At 45.3% G+C, this 25,000-nt stretch overlaps 1 protein-coding gene across 1 annotated transcript in view; it reads right to left on the bottom strand.

The window, feature by feature from the left end:
* shank3a (SH3 and multiple ankyrin repeat domains 3a) overlaps positions 1 to 25,000 on the bottom strand; it is a gene marked incomplete at both ends in the record, with an annotated part of 157,666 nt that overhangs the window by 67,193 nt on the left and 65,473 nt on the right. Inside the window, 7 exons of the mRNA XM_080002436.1 lie at positions 7,661 to 7,830; positions 8,450 to 8,682; positions 9,530 to 9,596; positions 10,071 to 10,148; positions 18,776 to 18,892; positions 22,911 to 23,078; positions 23,866 to 24,017. Of these exons, the coding sequence (XP_079858562.1) occupies positions 7,661 to 7,830; positions 8,450 to 8,682; positions 9,530 to 9,596; positions 10,071 to 10,148; positions 18,776 to 18,892; positions 22,911 to 23,078; positions 23,866 to 24,017 (985 nt within the window). The remainder of the gene's footprint in view (positions 1 to 7,660; positions 7,831 to 8,449; positions 8,683 to 9,529; positions 9,597 to 10,070; positions 10,149 to 18,775; positions 18,893 to 22,910; positions 23,079 to 23,865; positions 24,018 to 25,000) is intronic.

The raw sequence follows: 25,000 nt of genomic DNA, 5'->3' as shown, positions 1-25,000 counted from the left end.
GGGTTGTAAGCCTGTGTGTTGGTGGCGGTTGGTATTTTTCATCATTAAAGTGAAACTTGTGAATTTTGAGGCTTTTTCCGTGTCTTGAAAAATAGGCGGTTGCTACCAAGTGGATACAGAGAGACTACAGAGGCCGTCAGGGACGTTAAACGTCATCACGCCGAAAACGGAAAGTCATCTTCTCACTAGTCGGCCTTAACAGCCTCTAGTTGTGTTTATAATTTGTGCTCTAAGTCAAACTTTCCGGGCTTTTGTCGAGGAGCAAGCGCGCTAAATCAATTGGTAGGTCGGAGGCTCAGTAGGTGGTGACCAAGTCATGCGACCGCGGTGTAGTTCCTTTACAGCCTCACATCAGCTTTTTACTTGAGGCGATTGCGTTTACGCTTCAAAAATCATTAAAGTAGGTATCATCAACTTTTGTTTGCCGCAGAGCATATTTTCTGCAATAATCCAAAATCCAATGGAAAAATCCCTCTAGCTTTTGGTTGAGGGAGCCAGGGCGATGCTACTGTAACATCATCCCGGCAGCGCTCCATTAGCAGCTGTCAGCTGACAGTTATCTCTGTTGAGTTTTATGTGCACGTTTCAAAACAATATCCACCAACTAAAGCCGGGGCCACATTACCAGATTTTTTTCCAGTCGTGAACGACAACGAAAAGATTGAGCAGCGCGCGTTTAACCGCTGACATTTCTGGGTTTTTCAGTGTCTGCTGCACGCTCCTCAATAACTGTCTTTGAGGAGCACAGATCTTAAGACGGGGGAACAGACGGACGGGGTTTTGTGGTTCTCCACTCAGGAGAATGTTTCTTCCCCGTGGGATTCTCGCGAGAGGTAAAATGGCGATATCTTGATACCGAGGCAACCGTGGATGCCGTACAGCTCGCTATCGCCGCTGTTTGTGCAGCGAACTTGCAGCGCCGAGATCAAGGGAGGGAACATTGCCGTCGCGATTTGAGGCACACGCCAAAGGATGATGGACAGATAAAATCGATCACGTTTGATCGGATCGACTACCCTGGACTCAGCCTGATCGCAAACTGTTGCCAAACCAGCCTTGAAGGTCAGGGGATGTGGCCCTAGCTACACAAAGAGACCAAAAAGACCTCAAAAGAGGCCAAATTATCGTCCCCCAAGTGATGGGCAGCCATATTGTGAGAGTCAAATTATTGATGGTCAATATTGACACAATTACCATAACCTTGAGTCATATTGAGTCTGCTAAGGAAAACAGTCTTGACAGGTATTTGGCTCTCCCTCGAGGACAGTCTGAAAGTCAAAAAAGTCAGTCCAAAAGTCAGGTATTTGAACTCTGTACTCTGTATTGTTTTGGCTCCCATGGCTCCTATGGCAGTGGGAATAGTTGTTGTCTGAAGTTTGTGTCCATTTCTTTTGTTTTCTGTCTATCCAGGTCGCGGACACCTTTGCCGAAACTGATTTCCAGAGGACTGGAGTGTGTACTCACAGTTGGAATTGTCAACAATCACTGTGCCAAATACTAGAGCAGTGAGTGGCTTGTGAATTGCCAGTATATGTGGCACTCATGCATCTGCCGTCACCATCCCCCGGCGTGGCGGCGGGGGATCTGGCCCACCAGCGGCGGGGTCCCCCCCCCCCCCCCCCCGTGCCGTACTGCTGCTGCTTAATGATGTCAGATACCAAGATGGGTTAATGCAGAGAACTAATTTCCCCACAGGGATTAATACAGTATACAATATTACGAGTATTATTATTATTATTATTATTATTATTATTATTATTATTATTATTATTATTATTATTATTATTATTATGGCCCTGCAATGACTGCTGTAATGAACCTACTTAGGTCTAAGGTCTACTTGACTAAGCACAACATTAAAATAATAATAATAATAATAATAATAATAATAATAATAATAATAATAATAATAATAATAATAATGGCCCTGCAATGACTGCTGTGATGAACCTACTTAGGTCTTTGACTAACATGACATTATCCAAACAATAATGTGAGGGTTGAGCTCCACATCCACCAGTTTCAAGGCCATTAATTGGGTTTGGATTGTGTTAAATGGCTGCGAAACTCACAGAAAACGCAAAAAGAGCCAGTGTTTGGTTTGTCTGTTCTGGGCTACTGTAAAAACATGGCGTTGCAACATGGCAGCCTCTGTGAAGCATACCTGCTCCCTATGGAGACAGCTCATTCTAAGGTAACGCAAACACAACAATTCTTATTCTCTTGGGATTACACTCTAATTAAAACACACTTATGAATATTATATTCATAAGTATATTTCTGCAAAGTAAGTTCTGTAAATTATACACACTGCACCTTTAAATTCCCTGGGCAAAATCAAAAAATATCTCTATCTATTATTTGGCACAGTGATTGTTGTCCTAAAAGGATGATAACATTTCCGATTTTAAATAATTGTTGTTAATTCTTGCTTTGCTTTGGAGTCATTTTGTCTGACCTGCGTTCACGGGCGCAGGGAGTAGGCAAGCAAGCATCCTCTTCCAAGCACTGAAAGACCAAATTGATCACTTCCGTTCCGTGTTGACCTCTGACGATACAGATTATGATGTTCAGATATCAATACTGTTCTGCGTTCTAATTTTCACGTTGGACTCTTCGCAGGCGGCCCAGGAAAAGCCTCTCTCTCTCTCTCTCTCTCTCTCTCTCTCTCTCTCTACCTTCAATGCTTATATTGGAAAAGACACCGTGGACAATCCACACTCTAGCCGCCATGAGTGTGACTAATGCCGGAAGAAAGACGGGAGACACTGGAGGTGAAAACACGAGACAGGAGCAGAGACTGCGAAAGAAAGAGAGGTAATTAGAACCCTTCTGCCAGTTCCGTTGACATTAAACATCACGCCAGCTCACACATTCACGTTTTCCACACAGCAGTAAGTAATGCTAATTTGTACTGCATTATTAATACATACACCGTAATATTGAGCATGTTTAAAATAATTAGAAGACAGATTTAATGCCACAATGAGTATTAGATTAACGTCACAATCACAAAGAACAAACTCAACATTTCCCGGCACACCGTGATTAAAGATGACACAAGGACATCTTGTTCATTTCCACGGCAGACGGTGCCTGGACACATAAGACACTCGAGATATTGTGAGAAGATACACGTATATGACACATCGCTTGTCGTAATTATAATGCACAACATTCTTTTTTATTCCATAGGATGGGATTTCCTCTTTTTTTCCTCGAGCGTTGCGGTGTGGGGGTGGCGTGGTTTGAGCAGCCACGCCTGCCTTGGGTCTATGTGATTGGGATCAGGGTGGCTGTACGCCTGTTGCTCGCCAGAGCAATCAACGAGCAACAGGTAAATCACCCGTCCCCACGCACACACACGTACACACACACATACACACACAGGGGGAGAGACCTGTGTTGCCATGTGTACATCTGCCTGGTCCATCTTGCCGCTCTCTACATTAAACTGGTGTGTTTGCAACATCTCTGCCTGCGTCTCCGTGTCGGAGGGCCCTGAAAACGCCTCTCCGTGGCGACTGGGTCACTGGGTGAAGTAGGGAACAGTAGCACCGGAAGCTGGTGGTGTCTCGGTCTCTTGCTCGCGATCACTTCAGCATCGCAGGGCCTCACTCCTGGGATCAACGCATGTGCGCATCTATTTCAATCTTCAACTTGTATCGCACTTTGCTGTCCAACGTGTAATAACCTATACATTAGGTTGCCAAGATCAAAAATCATTGCCGCGACTCGTTTTAAATGTGGTTAATGTCGCAGGACGCCCTTTATTTCAGATATATTATTCAACATTACAGTAGCAGCCTGGTATTGCTGTCAAGTCGGATGGAAACTGTGTTTGTAGGGAGGTCCGACCCATCTGTCCCCTCCCTACTGTTCCCATCCAAGCTTTTGGGGCTTTGACAACAACACCCACTTCCACAGAGAAGGAGGCGATGGCCTGTACCACGGGAACAGTCAAGAGTGTGCTGTTGGGCAGGCTGTTGCCCGGCCAAGCTAATTTCACACTCCCCTGGTACCCAGAATGCCCCTGGAGTTATAGTGGACACACACACGACAAAAAAAAACAAAAAACAGAAGGTCAGAGAGCGAGAGAAACAGAGAGAGAGAGAAACAAGTAGATGGAAAGAGAGAGAGAGAGGGATGTGCGCCGTGTGCACGGTGTCATTTGAGGACGGCATTTGTCTCCTTCAGGTATAAGCTCAGGCCATGTCCGCGGACACCTGCGGTTTGTTTTGGCTATTTATACATCCACCTCACTTTCATTGTGGAGGTACGAGCAACGTACGTCCCGGCTCTCGGAGCAAGTCAGGCAATCTAGGCCAGGAAACAGTGGTCATTCTAACCCCGTTCCCTGTTTCACCAGCTCCCTCTCCTTACTGAAGTTTTCTTTCTCCATCTTCCCGCCTGTTCTTATCACCCCCTTTCAAAATGAGCACAATGAACCAAAGGGCCATATCTCTGTTTCGTGATATTAACGCTGACAATGTGCCAGATATGGAGGAAAGATGAGTTAATTTGTTAATCTTGTGGACCGCGGACTTTGATAGGAAGATAAAAGTGAGGAGGGTGCCATATTTTGTTGAAAGGTTCCAAGGCCAAGATCAGTGAATTTCATTTTTATTTTTTATTTTTTCTCATTAATTTGTAGATGAACACCACCAGGTTCATGGCTCAGTGTCATTTCACTCATGCTCAAACCAAATAGATTAGTTTCATTTAGTGTGTCTGTGACAGCGGTGGTGTTATTCCTGCTGCTCTAGAAACATATTCCAGGCAGTAGTTATACAGCAGCAGGACTGTTGGATGACATAAATAGTGTGTGTGAGCGAGAAAAGGAAAGGTCTTTGATGGATGGGGTAAAGTGACAGGAGAATATTATAGAGAGAGAGCGAGAGGAGAGAGAGAGAGAGAGAGAGAGAGAGAGAGAGAGAGGGAGAAAACAGAGAGGCTGTAGCTGTGTTCCTAATGCAATTCCCCTGTCAGACATCAAACTGCTTTGCGTTACAGACAACCACACACACACACGCACACACACACACACACACACACACACACACACACACACACACACACACACACACACACACACACACACACACACACACACACACACACACACACACACACACGCGCGCGCGCACACACACACACACACACTAACACACACACACTGGCACCCAGGAATTCCATTAGCGTAGGTACTGTAGTCTTGCCGTGACACATCATCACAATAATAAAATAAAAAGCTTAACAAACTGACTGTCAGCGAATCACTTCAATCACCTCACCTCACCCTCCAAAATGTGATCAGAGCGCCGCTAAGCCCGCACGTCCGACTGTACACAGTATAATTAAAGACATTTGCTCTAAAATCACAGCAGCCGCCTTTGTGCGTCTGTGGACTTGTGTATCGGTTGAGAGACAAGCTGCTTTTGAAGTGAGTGGCCTGTCCAATGGTACTCCTACGTCCTAAGTTCAGAACGTTGTCTTTGCCTTCCCACCGCACTTGCATGTACTCGTCTGGGTTTATCACAGGAGTGCGCACACACACACACACACACACACACACACACACACACACACACACACACACACACACACACACACACACACACACACACACACACACACACACACACACACACACAGCTTGTTTGTGCTCCACTGGTCCCCATGGTGATCATTATTAGCCCCTTTCCATCTGTCTCTTTCTCAACTATGTATGTATTGCTATTGCAAACACACACACGTACATACACACCCCACATATAAACACAGGCACACACACACACACACACACACACACACACACACACATACACACACACACACACACACACACACACACACACACACACACACACACACACGCACACACACACACACACACACACACACACAAGTAAAGTATGTCACCTTCTGTTCTTGCAGGACTCCCTGCCACACTGAGCATTGAACTAGTACCAAAGTTGTAGTCTAAATTGAATTTACCTGTGTAACTTACACTTTAGACCTGAAACGTGTGTAACGTGTGTGTATCGTGTGCTAGGGGGCACATCAATCCCCAAATATGAGGAGTAAAGTGTTTCTGAACATTTCAATCATTTTTTATCTATTATACCTGTATATTTTTTGAGAAAGTTTGATATACATTGATAACTGTATAGAAATATATTTGTCTAGATATATATTGTATATATTTTACTCACAACTACAACTTTAAATCCAGCTGCCTTGATTTTGTTCGTATTTGAGAGTAAACCAAAAAAGATGATAATAAAAGGTAAACACCGGCTTTAAACAAAACCTCTGTAGACTGTTGCGCCTATTAAATAAAGAATGCACAAAATATAACAGTGCGCTAAAATTTCGCAAACATAACACTTCCTACTTTAGCGATTCACTATGACATAATCATGTGAAGTGCATTTTTCCAATTAGTGTCGCTGAACCACTTTTAGAGGAGTCTGCCTGCACGTGCAGGCTGCAATGAGAAGCAAGTGAGGAGTAAGAAAGTAGATTAGAAGGTAGTCGATTTTCTTTCATTAATCAGTTGTTAAGTTTTGCCACATGAATTTGAAATGATGCAATCATGCAACAAAACAAAAGTCTGCATTAATATATCATTGCATTATTTTTACCAATAACAATATATAATAATATCTAATATGTCATACTAAAGATGATACAAGTGATTTATCAGTATTTATGTACCACTCTATTGCGGCTGTAAAAAAGTTATTATCAAATGAAATACTCTCTCGTTTCTCGTTCGTCCTCTCTGCTGCTTGTGCTTACTTAGAAATGATGCCGTTGTGTGGCTTATATACTTAGTTTTGGATAGGTGGGTTATTCTATTATTTAATTTCAGTTGCCAGTTCCAGAGTCCTAAAAACACATTAACCGTAGTACCATATTAATATTGGTGGGCATAACTACAGATGAAATTGATAATGTCCAGTTAAACAAGTTCCATCCAGTTAATTGGGAGAAGTGACCTCATTGTTTGTGCATCTTAGTGTCATGTCAAATGACCTGTTGAGTTGTGATGCTGGAAGCCTTCTTGTGCGGTCGCGATCTCGCCTCCGTGCTGAAACGGCTTCTGAGCACATAATACTTATAATGGGGCTGACACATGACAACGGTTGAGTAAATAAGGCCCAAAGTGTGTTCTGATTGAGATCTGGGAGCAATTACGACTGCACTGGTGTCTGCAATGGAAGGAACTCGCTCCTCTCGCAATGTGTGGTAATTGCAGTTCATAAATGTTAGTTTTTTTCTGCAAGTAAATAAATAGGGGGTGTTGCTTCTCTGATGGATGGTGCAGCATCCCAGGCAGCAGAAGGAAGCAGATGGAGAAAGACGCAGCATACTGCTCTGTGGCTAAGTGATGACTCAAACAACAGCACGGAGCTGTGAGTGTTGTGACACAAGGTTTTGAGGTTTTGTCAAAGTCGACCAATGATCAGCTGGGGGAAAACCCCTGATCTCACACACACACACACCAGAAAGCCCAAACAAAAAAAATATGAATTATTGCGCTCAATAAACTTGAAGACATGAATAATAATAAGACAATAAATAAATAAAAACCTGGGGCCACAGCATTTTTCAACAGAGGAGACCCCCAGCTGAAGTCCAATTTCAGACTGACCTGAGTCTTCCGCGAGGGCTGTGCCCATAGGGGTAGCCGTGGCTGTGGGACCTCCTGGGGACCGGTTTGTCCTCCTCGTGCATGTGATGTAAGGACGGGGAGCGGGAGTGGGAGGACCGGGAGCTGCCCGTGCTCTGGAGGCTGCTTTCCGGCATCTCGCCATGACGGCTCTGGAGCGAGGACACAGTCGGAGATCGGAACGTGTCATTTAGGATTTAGGATGCGGAGGTGGGTGGGACGATAGAGAATAATACGATAGGAATAATGATTGAATATTTTGAATATGAATAGTTGCAATGAGACATTAGAGTGTCAGGATTAATGTCATACATTTTAAGACATTTTTTTTTTAAGTTAAATTCAAACACAATTTAAGATCTCATCCAATCAAATATTGCAAGGAAGTATGCAGGTACGTGCTATATATTTGGTACAGGGCAGAGGTAGAGATAGGCCAGGTTATGAATTAAATGATTTTATGAACTGTTTTTCCAACAGCTAAGCATGGCAGGTAAGTATTATGTTCATGTTTTATCACATCAGAAATGTTTAATCAGATGAAGAAGAACAATTCAATCATTCGGCAAAACAGAAATACTTGGATAAATTAAGTCAGACAAAATGTATATTTATGTTGAAAGTAAGACCTAATAAATTCAATTTGACTTTTAAGGCCTAGAAATCGTAATATTTGATGTAAGACATTTAAAGGCTTGTTAAGGACACCCTGGCGAATGCACACATGCCAAGGGGGCGTGCATACGCACAGCCTCCCAGATTGCTCCTCACCTCTCCGAGGCTGCTGTGCTGCTGCCCCAGGGCCGGCAGGCTGCGCAGGGACGGGACAGGGGAGTGGCCCTGGCGACCGCGCGTTTCCCGGGGGCCCGGGCCGATGCCGTGGTGCTCGTGGTCCCCGTTCAGGTTGTTGTCGCTGGCCGAGCGGAGCAGGGAGCGCGGCGAGGGCAGCGTGCTGGACACCACGCGCCGACGGTTGGTGTAGGAGGGAGTCTCCCTGAAAGGCACTGCGGGTTGGGGGGGAATGAGCACGGGTCCAAAACTCAAAAACAACATATTAGGGCCGTCACATCACATCACGTCAAATTTTGCTTTTATCCAAACAAATGAAGGTCTCTCGGATTCATTTCAGAGTGCTGACAAGGGGGACCGAATCACAATAATGTGAAATGAGTGAAATGTGTTGCATACTACTGCAGTTCTACATCGTGACCGGTCCTGTGATTTATCGATATTGTCACCAGAAATAAATGGTTGTTGATCAAACGTGATACTGTTCCTAACATCAATTCATATGTTGCATTGTTGGTACTTTAGTGCTCTATATATAAATGATTGGCCAGTTCCAGAATAGGCAAATAAAAATGTTAAATTGATTCAGAGCTAGCCAGCATCCAGTCTTGGGCAGCTCTGCTGGGCAGAACTGTCACAGATGCATCGAATTACAATAGTCAGTTTCAATTCGATGGAATCTCTTTGCCTTTTGCAAAATGCATCTTTTACTCACGCTCATTACCATAATGTTATATAACAAATCAAGGCGTACCATCAGCCTGACTATGCATTTTATCAACAAGGTGATGGCAGTGTGATATAAATAAATAAATATATATATGTATATATATATATATATATATATATATATATATATATATATAACTGAAGTGTGAAATACTCCCTTCCCACACTAGATGGCAGAGTGTTTCTGTGTGCCTATGGGCAGGAAGGCAGTATAGCAGAACACGAATCCACCCATCAAACATCCTTTAAAGGTTCCAACTCCCCCTGCATCCCTGACATAGACCTCCCCCTCCCGGGACCCATCGGGTCATTCACGGTCATACATCAACTTACCAACATCTGATGCTTTGTGGATCTTTATGATTTCAGCAAGATCAAAGTTTCCTGCTATGATGGCCACCTAGAAGTGGGGGCATGGAGTGGGAGAGCGGGAGGCAAGATGAGGGGAAAGTGAGAGGGAAAGAGCCAATACGCAGCGGAAAAGAAATAATTGAGCGGTATTAGTCACAAAATATATTCAGGTTGTCATCGCAATTCACACTCCGACGCCTCATTAACATAGAGAACTCCCTCATGTGGCTCCTATACACACTGCCCCGTGTACAGTCAGCGGAAAGCCTGGGGGGTCCACAGTTTGTCAGTGTCAATTTAGCGGCAAGTCAGAAAGTCAAACGCAGGGCACAGCAGCGAGCCAGGCGGGGAGCTGGGGCCTCCCGTTTAACCGGCTACAATGCCTACATGGAATCAAAATATTGAATTGGCATTTGAGACTATTTAGCTCTTCCACTGTCAGAGGCTGCGGCAGGATGATATTCATTACAGCAGGAAAGGTCTGGTTCCAGGACTAGGAGTTACGCGACGATGGCGTCTGTACCTGAAAGGCAGTCTGGCTGTTGTAGTTCTTTATCTCTTTGTTGGCCCCTCGGAAAAGGAGGACTCGTGCACAGCTGTCCTGCATGACAAAGCAGAGGGTACGGACGTCGGGATTAACGGCTTTTGGTAGGAATTGAAAACGTTGCACGGTATTTGACTTTGGTTTCATGCCTTGACACACGCAAGAAACACTGGCAGACACGACGTGTGCAGAGGCCCAGGTCTCACACACACACGCACGCAGGCATGCACGCACGCACGCACGCACGCACGCACGCACGTGGTGATGTGCTGTATGAGGCTCCCCCGAGCGGCATTTCAGAATATTCATCTCCAAATAAGCTCAAAGGTCTTAATTCATTCTTAATTTACAGGTGAACTCTGCTGACGTGAAAGAGAAATGTGGGCATGTCAGTGTGTCCACATGTGTGTGTGAATGTGTGAATGCTCAGAGGCGGGTGTGTGTGTGTGTGTGTGTGTGTGTGTGTGTGTGTGTGTGTGTGGTTGTATGTGTGTGTGTGTGTGTGTGTGATGGGTGTTTGACAGGTTTGGAGATTCTGAAGGTCATTTAATATCATTAGATATTGGATCTCCACCGGATCTCTCTCCTCCGCAGACTGCTGTACGGTACGTGCGACGGCGTTTTCCGTCGGTGTTTTACCGTATAGTGAAGATCTTTTCATAGACACTGCGACCACCTGGCGTCAAAACAGAAATACAACGTCACGAAACACAGCGCTTTGTGGGGATCCCCACAAAATGTTGTCGGTGTAAGCGTCGGTTGTCAGATCGTGTTAGTGTGCAAATGGGCACACACACACACACACACACACACACACACACACACACACACACACACACACACACAAAAGAGAGAACAAAGCCAAAATTGACTAAGGGACACGGTTGTGGGTGAGGCTGCCGCCTGGCCGAGGGTCGATATGTAATTTAACTCTGAGAGGAGAATTAGCGGCGGGACTGCTCACTTCATAATCAGAACCGTGGCTCTGGTGACCCCCACCCCATCGTCGCAACACAAACACACATACACACACACACGTAGAGCGGCGGGGGCGAGAAAGGGAGGGAGGGAGGAGAGAGAGAGAGAGAGAGAGAGAGAGAGAGAGAGAGAGAGACAGAGGGAGAGATTAAGTGCACTATAAATTTGGTTAATAATCTGTAATTTTGTCCTCACGCTTTGCTCGATGCCTGTGAGTTAAATACATCTCGCTGTCTCAAACGGTTCCAATCAAGCGTGCGAGGGATGGAGCCAGTGGAGTGAGCGCCCTCTACTGGTAAAAGGTAAAGGCAAACAGCATGTACTGTACGTACAGGATCTACATTGAATAAGAGAACCGCTTTGAGTCGGACAGGTCTCATGATAAACGCACTTCCACTCTTACTGCTAATAGGTGGCATTAATACTAAACATTAAGTCGAGCTGAATGCCCGCACAGATAAACGCCTCGAGCTGTTCGCTGTAATCACCCATGCATTATGCAGATGTGTGTATAAACACACTTACACTTACATGCACAAACAACACACATACACACACACACACACACACACACACACACACACACAAACACACACACACACACACACACAGTCACACACACACACACACACACACACACACACACACACACACACACACACACACACACACACACACACACACACACACACACACATTGAAGCAGAAAAGGTAGGAAGACCAGCGAGTCTTATATAGGGGTGTGTCATTATCCACCTAAGAACACAAAAGAAGATAAGATAACACTTTTTGAATTCCTGGGGGAAAATTCAGGAAACAAGAAAAGGTTATGGTGAAATGGCAAATTTAAAAAAATAAAATAAAATAAAATCTGCCAAGATATTTTAATGGAGGGAGTACAATACAGTAAGGGGAGGTGAGGAAAAGTTGAAATGAAATAAAGGAGGCAGGAGACACGCAGGGAGAGCAGATAAACATGCTACAACTGCAAGACTTTTTCTAAAGAACCGGTATTACAGGGCATCTTACTATTTGGACGTGCACTAGTGGGGAATAGGGAAGCTCTGTCTCTCTCTTCCAACCATGGGCTCAGATAAAGATCGCAATATTAAAAAACAGTATGCTACAGCAGATCACGGTGGTAAAAATGATTCATATAATGACTAGAAATTAGACTTTTTCTGCTTTTTCGGCTTTGGTGTGTGTCTCTGTGTGTGTGTGTGTGTGTGTGTGTGTGTGTGTGTGTGTGTGTGTGTGTGCACGCTCTTGTTTGTGGCAAGGGACATCAATAGATGGCTTGCCATTTATTGACTTAAAAACGTATGAACAAGAAGACACACACACACACACACACACACACACACACACACACACACACACACACACACACACACACACACACACACACACACGCACACACACACACACACACACCAAAGCACAGAAACATGCCAAGAGGCCAATTATAATGTGGGACATCCATCTTCCAGTCATCTTATAGGAATTCATTAGGAAAACTATTCCAGTAGGCTTCCCTGCACTTCACCGGCAGTTGTTACATTTCTTGCATAGAAAGGAAATATCAAGCCGGTTAAGTCAGATGCTTTACCGTGATAACGCAGGTCAGTGACGCTTAAAGACTGACAGATGGTTCCTCTCACAGCCAAACTTAAAAACTGGAAACGATTCATTTCTTCATTCGAATTGAATGGGAAGGTTCCATGCAATCTGCAGAGTGTAGGGCTCCATTTAAAATCAGAACACGGCTGTAATGAACATCTGGATGCCCGTGCAGTGAATTCTCTCTATTTGAACCCTCTGAGCCTCCCCTTAAAAGACCCATTCCATTTGAAAAGGCAAAAGCGCCATGGAGTTAACACCAATTACTGTAATCAAGCAACCTTAACAAACATGTGTCAGTACCACAATTTGACGTTGACACTGGTCATTTAAAACCTGACGTGACGTTGACGTTTGCCGAGTTATTACAAGCTAGGACGCAAGGTTCCAATACCAGAGACTGTATATTTGTATAATATTATTTCTAAAGCCAGCAACAAAGTGTGTCATAGATAGTGTGTGGAAACATAATGATGATCCTGAGTGACAAGGTGTACCTCGTGAAACTCTGGGACTCTGCAGAAGTTACTAATCTTACTATAGTTTTAGCGATGTTCAGTTGCTTCGACTGCCATGAGAAATACGTACGTATCCTAAATGAGGTGGAGCTTGCGGCGCTAGTTCTGTCGGACAACTCGATGGCGCCACACACTTCCACGCCCTTGTGGACTGACCTATTTATGCAGCCAATCCCTGTTGCCCTACCTGCTTTGCTGCCTGCTTGGCTGCCTGCTTTGCTCGCAGTGTTGCTGCGCTCCCTCCACCTCCCCTGCATCCACCTGTTGGGCTCTACTCTTCTATTCAATGGGGGGATTCAAGCTCATCCCTCCTATATTTCTAAATGATTAAGCATGCCTATGTTTGCTGTACACCTCACCAGGAGTGAGGAGCAGTCGAGCTCGAAGCCCAAACTCAAACGATGCAAAATAAATTAAGATAGTTTGAAATGAAATTGAAGAGTTCAACTTCGTTGTCATTCAGACTATATACTGGACAAGTGCACAGCGGCACGAAATTACGCTGCATCTGGCCCGTGAATATAATCGGGAAATACTATGAAAACTGACAAGTATAATCATATAAATGTACATGAGGACAAAAATAAACATGAGTATATTGCACACGCTGAAGGAAATCTGAATAAATAAATGAATTTGCATGTCTGAGTAAAATAAAGTAATGTTGCACATCACAGGTTAAAAACACTAGACCTGCACAGTCCGAGTGTGTGTGAGTGTGTGTGTGTGTGTGTGTGTGGTTGTGTGTGTGTGTGTGTGTGTGTGCGGGCGTGTGTGTGTGTGTGTGGTGTGTGTCTGTGTGTGTGTCTGTGCGTGTGTGTGTGTGTGGGTGGGGGGGGGGGGGGTTACTGGGAGTTGAGGAGTCTGATGGCTTGGGGGGAAGAGGCTTTTTCAGAACCTGGCAGTTCTGCACCATACGCTGCGGCATCTCTTGCCGGAGGGCAGAAAGGCAAACAGCCCATAATAGGGATGGGTGGGCTCCCTGGCAATGTTGGTGACCTTGGTCAAGCAGCGTTTGTGTGATATGTCCTGAATGGAAGGGAGTTAAGTCCCAATGATCTTCTCAGCTGTCCTTACCGCTCTTTGCAAGGACATCTGGTCCAGGGCATTGCAGTCTCCATACCAGATGGAGATACAGCTGGTCCTTTCATTCTCGATGGTGCCTCTGTAGAATGTGATGAGGACAGGTGGCGGGTGGAGTGCTCTCCTCATCCGTCCCAGGAAGTGCAAGTGCGGCTCGGCTCTCTTGGCTAGGGACGAGGTGTTTAGGGTCCGGGTCAGTTTATCTGTGATGTGCACCCCCCCAGGAACTTTATGCTCTTGACTGACTCCATCATGGTGCCGTTGATGTAGAGTGGAGTGTGCGGGATGGTTCCTCCTGAAGTCAATAGGGATCTCTTTCGTTTTGTCAACATTCAGGGACAGATTGTTGGTGTTGCCCCGGTCCACTAGTTGTTACACTTCCTTCCTGTAAGCCAGTTCCTTATCGTCCTGGATGAGGCCAACTACCGCTGTGTCATCCGTGTACTTTATTATGTGGTTCATGCTGAACTTGGCACAACAGTCGTGGGTCATCAGGGTAAACAGCAGTGGACTCAGGACACAGATGGTGTTGGAGGTGTTGTTTCCAACCCGTACTGATTGGGGTCTGTCGGAGAGAAATTCCTAAAGCCAGTTACATAGGGAGGTGCTTAGGCCTAGTGGACTCAGTTTGCTTATGAAGTGCTGGGGAATTGTGATTGTGATTCTATTAAAGGCTGAACTGAAGTCTACGAACAGCATTCGCATATGGGTGTTCTTTTCCTCCGGGGGCGGTTACGGCAGTATGCAAACTGGAACGGGTCTAGTGTAGAGGGGGGGTTAGGATATCATGTGGTCTTTGACCAGCCTCTCAAAGCACGACATCATGATGGGAGTGAGTGCTACGGGGCGGTAGTCGTTGAGACGTGAGATTGTAGATTTCTTTGGGCACTGGTATGACGGTGCCGGTCATCGAGCACGGTGGAACGACAGCCTGGCTCAAAGAGATGTTAAAAATGTCTGTGAGGACATGTGCCAGTTGGTCAGCACATTCTCTGAGCAGAAGATCGGGTATATTGTCAGGACCTGCAGCTTTCCATGAGTTGACTCTCCTCAGTCAAGACCTGAGTACCTGGTCATCGTGACACGCTTTGCCACCCTGATGACTCGGTTCAGGTTGGCTCTCGCTGATCTGAGGGCAGTGTCACCAGATTCGAAGACAGCATCTCGTACTCCATCTCGTACCTCAGTGGTCAGCCAGGGATTCTGGTTGACACGGGTAATGATGTTCTTGGTGACACAAACATCATCCATACACATGTATATGTATTCGGACATAGACTCAGCATACTCCCCCAGGTTGGTATGTTGATTGTCAGTGGCAGCCTCCCTGAAAATGGCCCAGTGAGTGCACTCGAAACAGTTTTGGAGTGCTGATGCGGCTCCCTCTGGCCAGAACATGATTTGGTTCACGGAAGGTTTTTTTTTTCCGGGTGTCATGTTGGCCTCGTGAAAGTCTCGAGCCACAATGAACACATCGGAATGGATGGTTTGCAAATCACTGATGGAGCGACAGAGAGCAGTCAGGGCCTCCTTAGCCTCTGCACTGGTGGGGTGAACACGGCTGTGATGGTTATGACGTTAATTTCCCTAGGCAGATAGTGGGGTCGACATTTATTTGTCAAAACAACGTCTGGAGAGCAATGGCTTGAGGTGACTGTAACGTTACTGCACAAATTGTTATAAGTGCACACACCACCACCCCCAGATTTACCACTGAGAGCGGAGCTCCTGTCCGCTCGGGGAAGGTTGTTAGCCCCTCCACACCAATTGCGTTATCCTGAACGGTCGCGTTCGGCCATGTCTCACACGTTGTCTGTCAGAACTTAACTTACTGGATAAAGTGTGCTGTGTAAATGTAAACACAACAATTGTTACAATGTCCTGATGTGTTTTTCTTTTTAAAAACACAAAAACTTTGTACTGACTCATCACTAAGAAAGCTTCTCCTCTAATCTAAGGGAGTTTACTTTCCAGGGCAAATCGCTGTAGTCCTTAAAATCTTATTGTCTGGACTCAATGGGACACAGCGGTTGGCTGTTATCTCTTTCCTTTAATTGGACTCATCAGTGTCCGTATTGTCCTCCGCGTCGTCTCTCTGGACGGCCCCCGCGGCTCTGGCTCGCGAGAGCAGGACCACTGCGATGCACGCCTCCCCTGGTGCCATCGACGGCTCCCAAACTCAAAAAACACCAGCCAAGCCAAATGTTTATGTCGTTTGCCAAACCGGCTCCCAGGAATGGGACGTTTACACCATTGATTAGGCATCCTCTGTTGGAGAGGAGGTTCTCTCACAATAACCTTGTTTCTTTCTTTACTCCGTCTCTCTGAACCTTTGCATGTCCTCTTTTTCTCTCGCTGTTTCTCTGACTCTCTCTCTCTCTCTCTCTCTCTCTCTCTCTCTCTCTCTCTCTTCCCTCCCAAATGGATGTATTGATCGTTGCCCCTGAAGTTGCAGTTTCCTGCTCAATTCTTAAGCTTTTTTTTTATTGCTTTTTTTTTTTTTCTTTCCCGGCAGTTTCTGTCATTGTACATAATCATGTGGTCCAGGCCTGGTGTCGAGCTTGCCGGAACCCTGCTAAGAAGCCCTGTGTCTGGGATCGATCAGCCCAGCGTCAGGATAACAGTGCGAGCACACAGGAGGGGAGACGCTGCCTACAGGGAGGATTTAGGCTGACTCTAAGTTGTTAAAGTGACTGTAAATCCTACTCTTACTCCTGTCTACCTTACAGAGCCCCCCCCCTCCCACCCCCACTGCGCTCGGCCTCCCTTTGCCGTCTCCAATGGGAAAACACAACATGTAATGGCTTCGGTCACGTGCATGTGTTACAAACAGCTTGAATTAAGTATTGATGCCCTGCTCACCAGACCCCTGCTGACGGAGACACGCACGCACGCACGCACGCACACACACACTCACACAGCTACTCTTCTGGGAGTTTAATGTTCCAGCCCAGTGGAATCAGGTCATTCTACATGACTGGAATCAGCTGAGGAGAACTCGGTTAAAACCACAACGCACAAAAACACAGGCTCAAACCCATTACGCCAAGTCCACCAAGTGGCTGAGAGCACAGAGAGCGCCCCCCCCCCCCACACACACACATATCAGACACGCATCATACAGTCCTCCACGCGTGCCACATCATACAGCACAATTCACATAGGCTTGCTTAGAAGTTGTGGTTCAAGTTGCCTTGAAGTCTGAATTGGTAACTACTGAATAACAGTTTTTTGGCCCTATCTAAGTGAAATAGAAAGACAATTTCAGGCACAAAGGGAACTATATCAGTTACTACCACAAGCAGAAGCCACCTGGAATGCTTTGCCTCTACTGTCATTTTGCACAATCATTTTTCGCTACCTCAGTTCACACACATCTTTTTTCCATCTATCTGAAGAGAAAAGAAGTGAAAGCAGCAGAAGACAGGGGGAAGTACAAAGTTAAGTGCTCATTTAATGTTCATGAACGGAGCACTTCTCCGTGTTCCAATGCAGCATCGCATAAGGCTCGTGCGAGTCGTCTCAGTTCATCTTTCTCATTTATCAACCTCAGACAAAGAAGGGCACAACTGCACAAAAGGTAGAAAGACAACATTTTCCAAAAGTGGAGGGCAAGATTAAGACAAGATCCTCCTCATTGTGGATGTATGTTTTTTTACAAGCTGCATCCAAATCTTTGGTGGAATTACCATACATTGATTTTTGTGGCCAGCCTCTGCAGGAGTACATCCCTGAGCGAGCCGAGGAAACCTCTGTGTCAAGTCAAACCACACTGCCACGAGGCATCGACAGTTCCAGGATCTTGTCTTCTTTAAAACGCCTTCATGGTGCGCGGCAGATAACTGCACACGCTCAAATGCATACAGCAACCCACACCATGTGGTGCAGATGAGAGACACTTTATTTTACCGGTCCTTGTTGTGTCACACATACTTAAGTGTCCTTTCGCAAGGCACTGAAGACACTCTTTACTACCAGGGATGTTGTTCTGTGACTCAGACCGTACTCGTAGGAGGAGGCCAAGTAAAAGACAATTTCTTCTCCGGGGAAGATCGATATTGAATCAAAAATAGTCTTGTCTAATACTGTCTATATAAGTGTGACGGAAAACCCACACCATAGCGGGACCACAGCGCCCACTCACACAAACACTCACAAAGCGCACATATACAGTACACAAAATTAATCTGGGGTATTTGCAACAGGATGCTGCAGTAAACAGAAAGCAAGTTTTTAGCCAACTAAATTACCCATGATCACTGGGATTCTGCGCTGCACATACCCTGCAGCTTACCCTGCAAACAACTGACCTCACTGCAGAACAGGCTTTTCGCTCCTTTGGGTAATACAAGAACATGCATACTGTATATGCACTTGTGAGCAGACGCCTACACTAGTGCCAGCCCTCCTTATCCTGTACACATACACTTATAGAAATACATACACAATAGAATTGTCAAAGTCCTGAAGCCATCTTAATCGTACCTGGTTGTAGAGCGCACACACGTGGAGGGCGGTGTTTCCCGAGGCGTTCTGGGCACTCATGTCCGCTCCGTAGAACAGCAGGTGCTCCAGGTGCTGCACGTGGCCATGGCGACACGCCTAGAGAGGAGGAGGACTTCATTATATAATTGAGAAACATATAGAACATAGAGTAAATCATACAGTGGGTGAATAAAGACCTTTCACATTCTGCCCATAAACACTATTTAATCTGACAGAAATTCCTCTGTGCATAGCTATTCTGTATTTATATTCTGAATATACTGAGTAAAAAAAAAAAAAAGTATTTATATCTAAACTGCATCACTACACACATTGCACCCTTGTGACTGCAGACTACCAGTCCTACCAATTATTTGTTCTCCATTGCATTGTACATAATAATTGTTGCATACTGTACATACCTTACAGTATATATATACACACACTGTATTAATATACTGTACATATACACTGTATATACAGTGTATATACGTTGTTTATATACTGTATTTCTATATTATACATACATACATACTGTATATACTGTTTATATATACTGTAATTTTATACTGTACATATACTGTATATATGCTGTATATTCCTACTTTGTTTTGAACAGAGTTGGATTTTGCTCTTTATACTTTCACTGCAGCATTCTTTTATGACTGCATCTGAAAAATAAAGAATCTTGGATGTTGGGAATTGAGTGGTAAACAATGTGGTATGTAGTAGTGTTGTACTCATTACTGAGTGTAATGAGTACTCAGTCAATTCTGAGCTTCTTGAGTTAAAATCAATTCCAAGGCTTAAAGCGGAGACCAATGAGGTAGAAACCAGCTTCGGAACCGTGCGAGTGAAACAGAACACCACGACCGTGATTGTGTGTACTTTTTGGCCCTCTTTTTTCCTCTTCATTCCAGAGACAGGAAAAAAAACACATTAGATCGCTCTTCATCTACCTTTATTCATATTCATTAAAAATATATATTTAATAATAATTGGAAGCCTTTGACTTGAAATAATACTGAGTCCAAGATCAAATCAAGTCCAATTTACACTGCCAAGTATGAAACGAGTCCTTAAAAAAACCCTCAAGAACAGACTGGAGTGCAGCAACACCTCTATTCAAGAAGCATCCACTACCAAAGGGAAAACTAACTGTTTTCTCCTCGACACAGCAAAACAAAACGTGTAAAATTTGTTTAAAGCCACCATTACTGCATAATGAGGGTACACTATCTAATTACCCTTGATGATATACTACTCAAGGATGGGGGGATGCATGGCTAACATTTTTCTTCCTTTGAGGTTCTTGCTATTATTCTCTAAATCAATCACCAAAAAATAATTTTGTAAACGTATCCATGGCCTACAACATGCATTGTGTTGGTAATTTAACCAACCTGTATTTTTCAGTGTAAGTAAAACAACACACAAAATAGCCTGGTGGCGGCCACCATTATAATGCAGGTCACAACGCAGTTAAGCAGTCGCTACGAACTGCAGTTCAGGCAGTGTTTTTATTTTTTAAGGAAAATGGAACAAGGAAAAAAATGTGAAACGATTTATCCCTTGGATCAGTTTATCGTCTCCTGTTTGGGTTTCTTTCTTGGAACTGGAGCCATTGTAGCTACAATGACAGAGGAGGCTAGCCTAACGCTCGCTCTCGTTTGGCTGAATGGGAAATGGGGGCTCTCCTGTGCTCATGTGGGTTGGCTTCGGTTTCCTCGCACACACAAAAAAAAAATCATGCATGCAGAAAAAAACCCTAAAAGGTATACATATATACAGTATACACCTGAGGAAGACAATGGCCTTCGAACTGGAGTTGCTCCTTGGCCGCCCATGGCTCCGGATAATTAAGATGTGTGAAACACAGAGGACAAGTCCTTCGGTATATGCAAAATGTGCTCTTTGAGTTATTTCTAATCTTCTATATACAAATGGACGCAATGAACTATTCCCCTTATCTCTATCTACGTCCCCTTTCATCTCTCTCCCTGCCTATATCCTGGTTTCTGTCCTGGGCCAATGACAAACAAGCGCAGCGACTCTCTCAGTAATTGTCCTCGCTCTTCATTGTTCTCTCTCACTAAGACTGTGTGACAGTGCTGAGACAGAACACAAATGATGTTGGGGTTGTTGCTGGTTATCAGACCCCTCTCAGTGTATCCTATTGGAGACAAGGCCTCCCACCAGAATACTAATGCCGGAGAGGACACGGGGCCATGGCTGCGAGGGATAGGCCGAGGGAAAGAGAGAGCGAGAGAGAGAGAGAGAGAGAGAGAGAGAGAGAGAGAGAGAGAGAGACAGAAATACAGAAATACAGAGAAAGAGAAAGTGAGGAGAGCTGCAGCACCATTGGAGTCACAGCGCTGTTTACTTTGGCGGATTCATGCGGACTCCACCAAATCTGAGCTAATTTAAAATTGCTCTCACAGCTTTGCCTTGGGCAAACACTGCTTTCTCCCCTTACTTCTCGCCAGTGGGGGCACGGCGCAAGTGGTTGGGCTCAAAATTATGCCCCCAACCAAGAGGGCTCTTCCTCCCGACATGTCTTCATCGCTCCCACGCTCACTGCTCCCGGTGGAGCCTGGAGCCGGTTCCAGTGTGGACAGTATTTGGACCGATCTCATGTGTCAGGGATACAACGCCACAATCTTGTGACAAAGCCTATGACCGCAATCCATGTTGGCGAAGGCCATTCAATTTTATATTACAAAAGAATAATATTTCATTAAAAGTGTGACGGCAATAGGACAAAGCAGTTTAACAATAGAAGTTTAGCAATACAAATTCTGTGCACTACTACATTCCTGCAAGCCAATGACATGTAGACACCAAAATACACAGAATGTCCTTCTCAAATCTGAGACAGTTATTTTGCAATACTACATAAGAGTAAATAGATCATGTTATTGAAAATAAAATAGCTTCAATGTATTCGTTTGATGCACGCTTTCCAGCTGTTTCCGATGCAGCTTTCATGTTCATGGCCGTGTACAGTATATATAAGTACTTTCATGTAAGCTATACATTGATTCATTGGATTAATTCCTTAAGTTGAATACCAATTAAGTTGAATGGAAGTTGATTTGCAGCCTTTGTGACTATATTGTCTGTATTGCACTTCACCAAATGCATGATCAGCGGGTTATATTTAACTGGCGAGACAGAACTAGAGAACACAGATGGAACCGTATTTGACCTCCAAGAAAGCTTCACTTAAAATGGCAGGACAATCAACAGCACAAACTCACTCATTCAGGTGTGAGCCACGTCACTGCGCCATTGTTATGTTCGCTCATACCGACTAAGATGGCGTTCGAAGGAGAAGGCTGATATTATTGGTGACGATGAAAGAGGGGAAGGCGGTGGTTACCACGCTGGCTTCATTGCACGTGCCCTGGCTTTCTCAGTCATGGTCTCCCTCTTATTCAGTTTAAGGTTGCAAAAGGTGTAACTTCAACAGTGTAACAGTGTCCGCTTCCCGAAAGTCAACTCCAAAACAGATATCTTAGAGAGAACAGTTTATCCTCCAAAGCCAGATTCTTAAAATATTTACTGAAATCAATAATTTAGGAAAAAATATATATATAATTTTGAGAATTCTTTGATCTCGCTGAGTTTGTTTCCTCCGTCGGGGGCAGGGCTCCTCCTTGGCCTCTCAGGTTTAGCGTCGCCGATGCTCCGGCTGCCTCTTTTGATTCCATTTGCGAGCCCCTCGGACGGAGACGCACAGAGACCCCCGGTCGCTCCCTGTCAGACATAACCTAAAAAGCCCCGCCGCAAACAAAAGCAGCATGTAGACACGAGCCTCCATTATGTTTACAGAGTAGGACATGCCTGGAGGCCATACGTGGATGAAATGCGCACATGATGATGTGTTTGCTCTGATGTCAGGAAACCCATTCCTGCACTTAACACAAAGACAGGCCCTTTGAGCCTCGGGCTTTTCTCTACGATGCAACTCTGGCGGTAATGGCAAGAAGAGCTCGTATATACCGCCAAACTCTTGATTCCCGCCAACGTGTGATTTTCAGCAGGTCTTCAGCACAGTCTATAGTCTGAAGTGCACGTTCAGCAAAACGCACGTAGTCTTACTTTTTCATCTACTCCCATCCTTTTTCGTTACCTGATGTATCTCCTGCCAGCCGTTCTCGTCCACGCAGCCCACCTGCGCGTGGTCGTGCAGCAGCAGCTCGCAGCAGTAGGGATCTCCACCCACCATGGAGCTGTGGTAGAGTGGAGTCAGCCCTCGGCTGTCCTTGTAGTCGGGTGACGCACCCAGGTCCAGCAAGGTCTGGGGGGGAAGGGAGGAGAGGGGAAGATTTAACCAGACTTTAGTGCAGTGGTGGATAACTTGGGTGTATAATCATACTTAGAGTGTGAAGCATCTCAAAATGGTCCGATAGCGTCTTTAATGAACCTTTTTGGCCGATATTCTCAAATAATATATAGGCGTAAAGTCCTAATTTCTTCCTCATCCAATGGCGGGGGTCTGTGGGCCACAAGAAGCTATCAGACTGCAGATTGGCCACCGTTGCTTAATATCAGCCTTTATTTACAGCCCTTTGTCCTTGATGAATGCGTTTTGTCGGCCTGCAAATCATGAGCTCTGTATCTCTCTATAGCTGACCCTGCTGCCGGCCAACGTTGTGCTTCTACACTGTTCCTGATGCTGCCACACAAACACACAAATAATTAGCCATCCAGACTTTGACAGCTCCTCGGCAGCGCAGGAAAATAATTACATGACTCATATGAAATGCTTTCATTTGTGTTTTACGAGCGTCCTCGATCCAGACACACACACAAGGCCAGTCACTGAATATGCAATCTTGTTCAGATGATGCATGTTAGGCCGAAATTATCCATTAATGGCTGAAACACCCTCCGCACTGTATGAACACCAACCTTTTCAACAAGGCCAGAGGAAACAAATGGTTATCGCGTGGTGGGCGGGCAAAGGCTGCAGACCAAGCAATAAAGGCTCTGAGTCAGCTTCCTGCTCATAATGTGCGTGCCTTGTGTCAATGACTGGGTGCGCGGGGTTGCGGGGAATGTTTTCGCGCATGAAATATACTCACTATCAGAGCCGTGTGGTTCTTGGTGCGCACGGCCTTGTGAAGGGCAGTGATGCCATCTTTTGTTCTGAAGTCTAGGTGCGCCCCGCCACTCTTGAGCACTTTGATGAGCTCTGCACAGCCCTCCAACTGGGACGCCAAAGTTAGAGGACATTCTGCAGAGTCCGGAGAAAAAGCAAGAAGGGAATCAAAATGACCAAATACGTAGATATGCTATACAGCAAGTGTGTGTGTGCGCGTGTCTGTGTGTGTGTGTGTGTGTGTGTGTGTGTGTGTGTGTGTGTGTGTGTGTGTGGACTGTCGAAGGTAACGTGGGAACAGATGTGATTAATTCAAAAGGGATTACGTGTTCATTTTGTAAAGTTGCATTAACCGCATCGACCTTGCTAAACACTCTTTCTGCCTTTTTTCTGAAAGCTCTGCCTACCACACACTAAGACCCGGCATTGAGAGGGAGTGGACGGGGCTTGATTCTAACCCGACACGGCGGCTTGGTGGCACGGTCGCTCCACCCGAGAAGCATTCCTCCCATAGATGCCCCATAGAAAATGCTTGGTCTTTTGTCATCAGAAGTGGACCTTTTCATTGTCAGCACAGGATATGGTATTTAAGGCCTTTGGCATACCATCGAAATGCTGTTTAACCAATTTAGGTGAGGTGCCGGAATCCATGCAATGAGGCTTGGCTTGAGTCGGAGCTTTTGCCATTTGGCATAGATTGAACAACCCAGTTGAAGAAATTCACCAGCGATTCTCCCAGAAATGCTCCACAAAAGAATGACATCGTGACTTGAAAGATGAGTGTGAACCTGAAGCCTGATCGGTGGATTTTCTTTGGGGTGTGTGTGTGTGTGTGTGTGTGGTTTTGTTGGAAGACGGTTTTGCTGACGCCATTTTCTTGTAAAGTTGGTTCCGCCATCCTAAAGAATTTAGTTACAGCTGGCAGGAATCGTCACTCTATCTGTGGAAGGACCCGGAAGGCCGGTAAATAATTTTGGCCCTTTAGCTGTGTCTGCTGGATGGGCAGCTTTCGCTGAAATGAATGGGCGGCCATTTTGGCGTTCCTGATCCACCTTCGCGAACACATCCTGTGCAGCACACGCCCAGCCTTCAATCAAAAGTTCCAGTTTTCTCAACTT

The sequence above is a fragment of the Zeus faber genome (genome assembly GCF_960531495.2).
Source record: "Zeus faber genome assembly, chromosome: 6".
Classification (NCBI taxonomy): Eukaryota; Metazoa; Chordata; class Actinopteri; order Zeiformes; family Zeidae; genus Zeus; species Zeus faber.
This window is presented reverse-complemented; position numbering and strand designations above follow the sequence as displayed.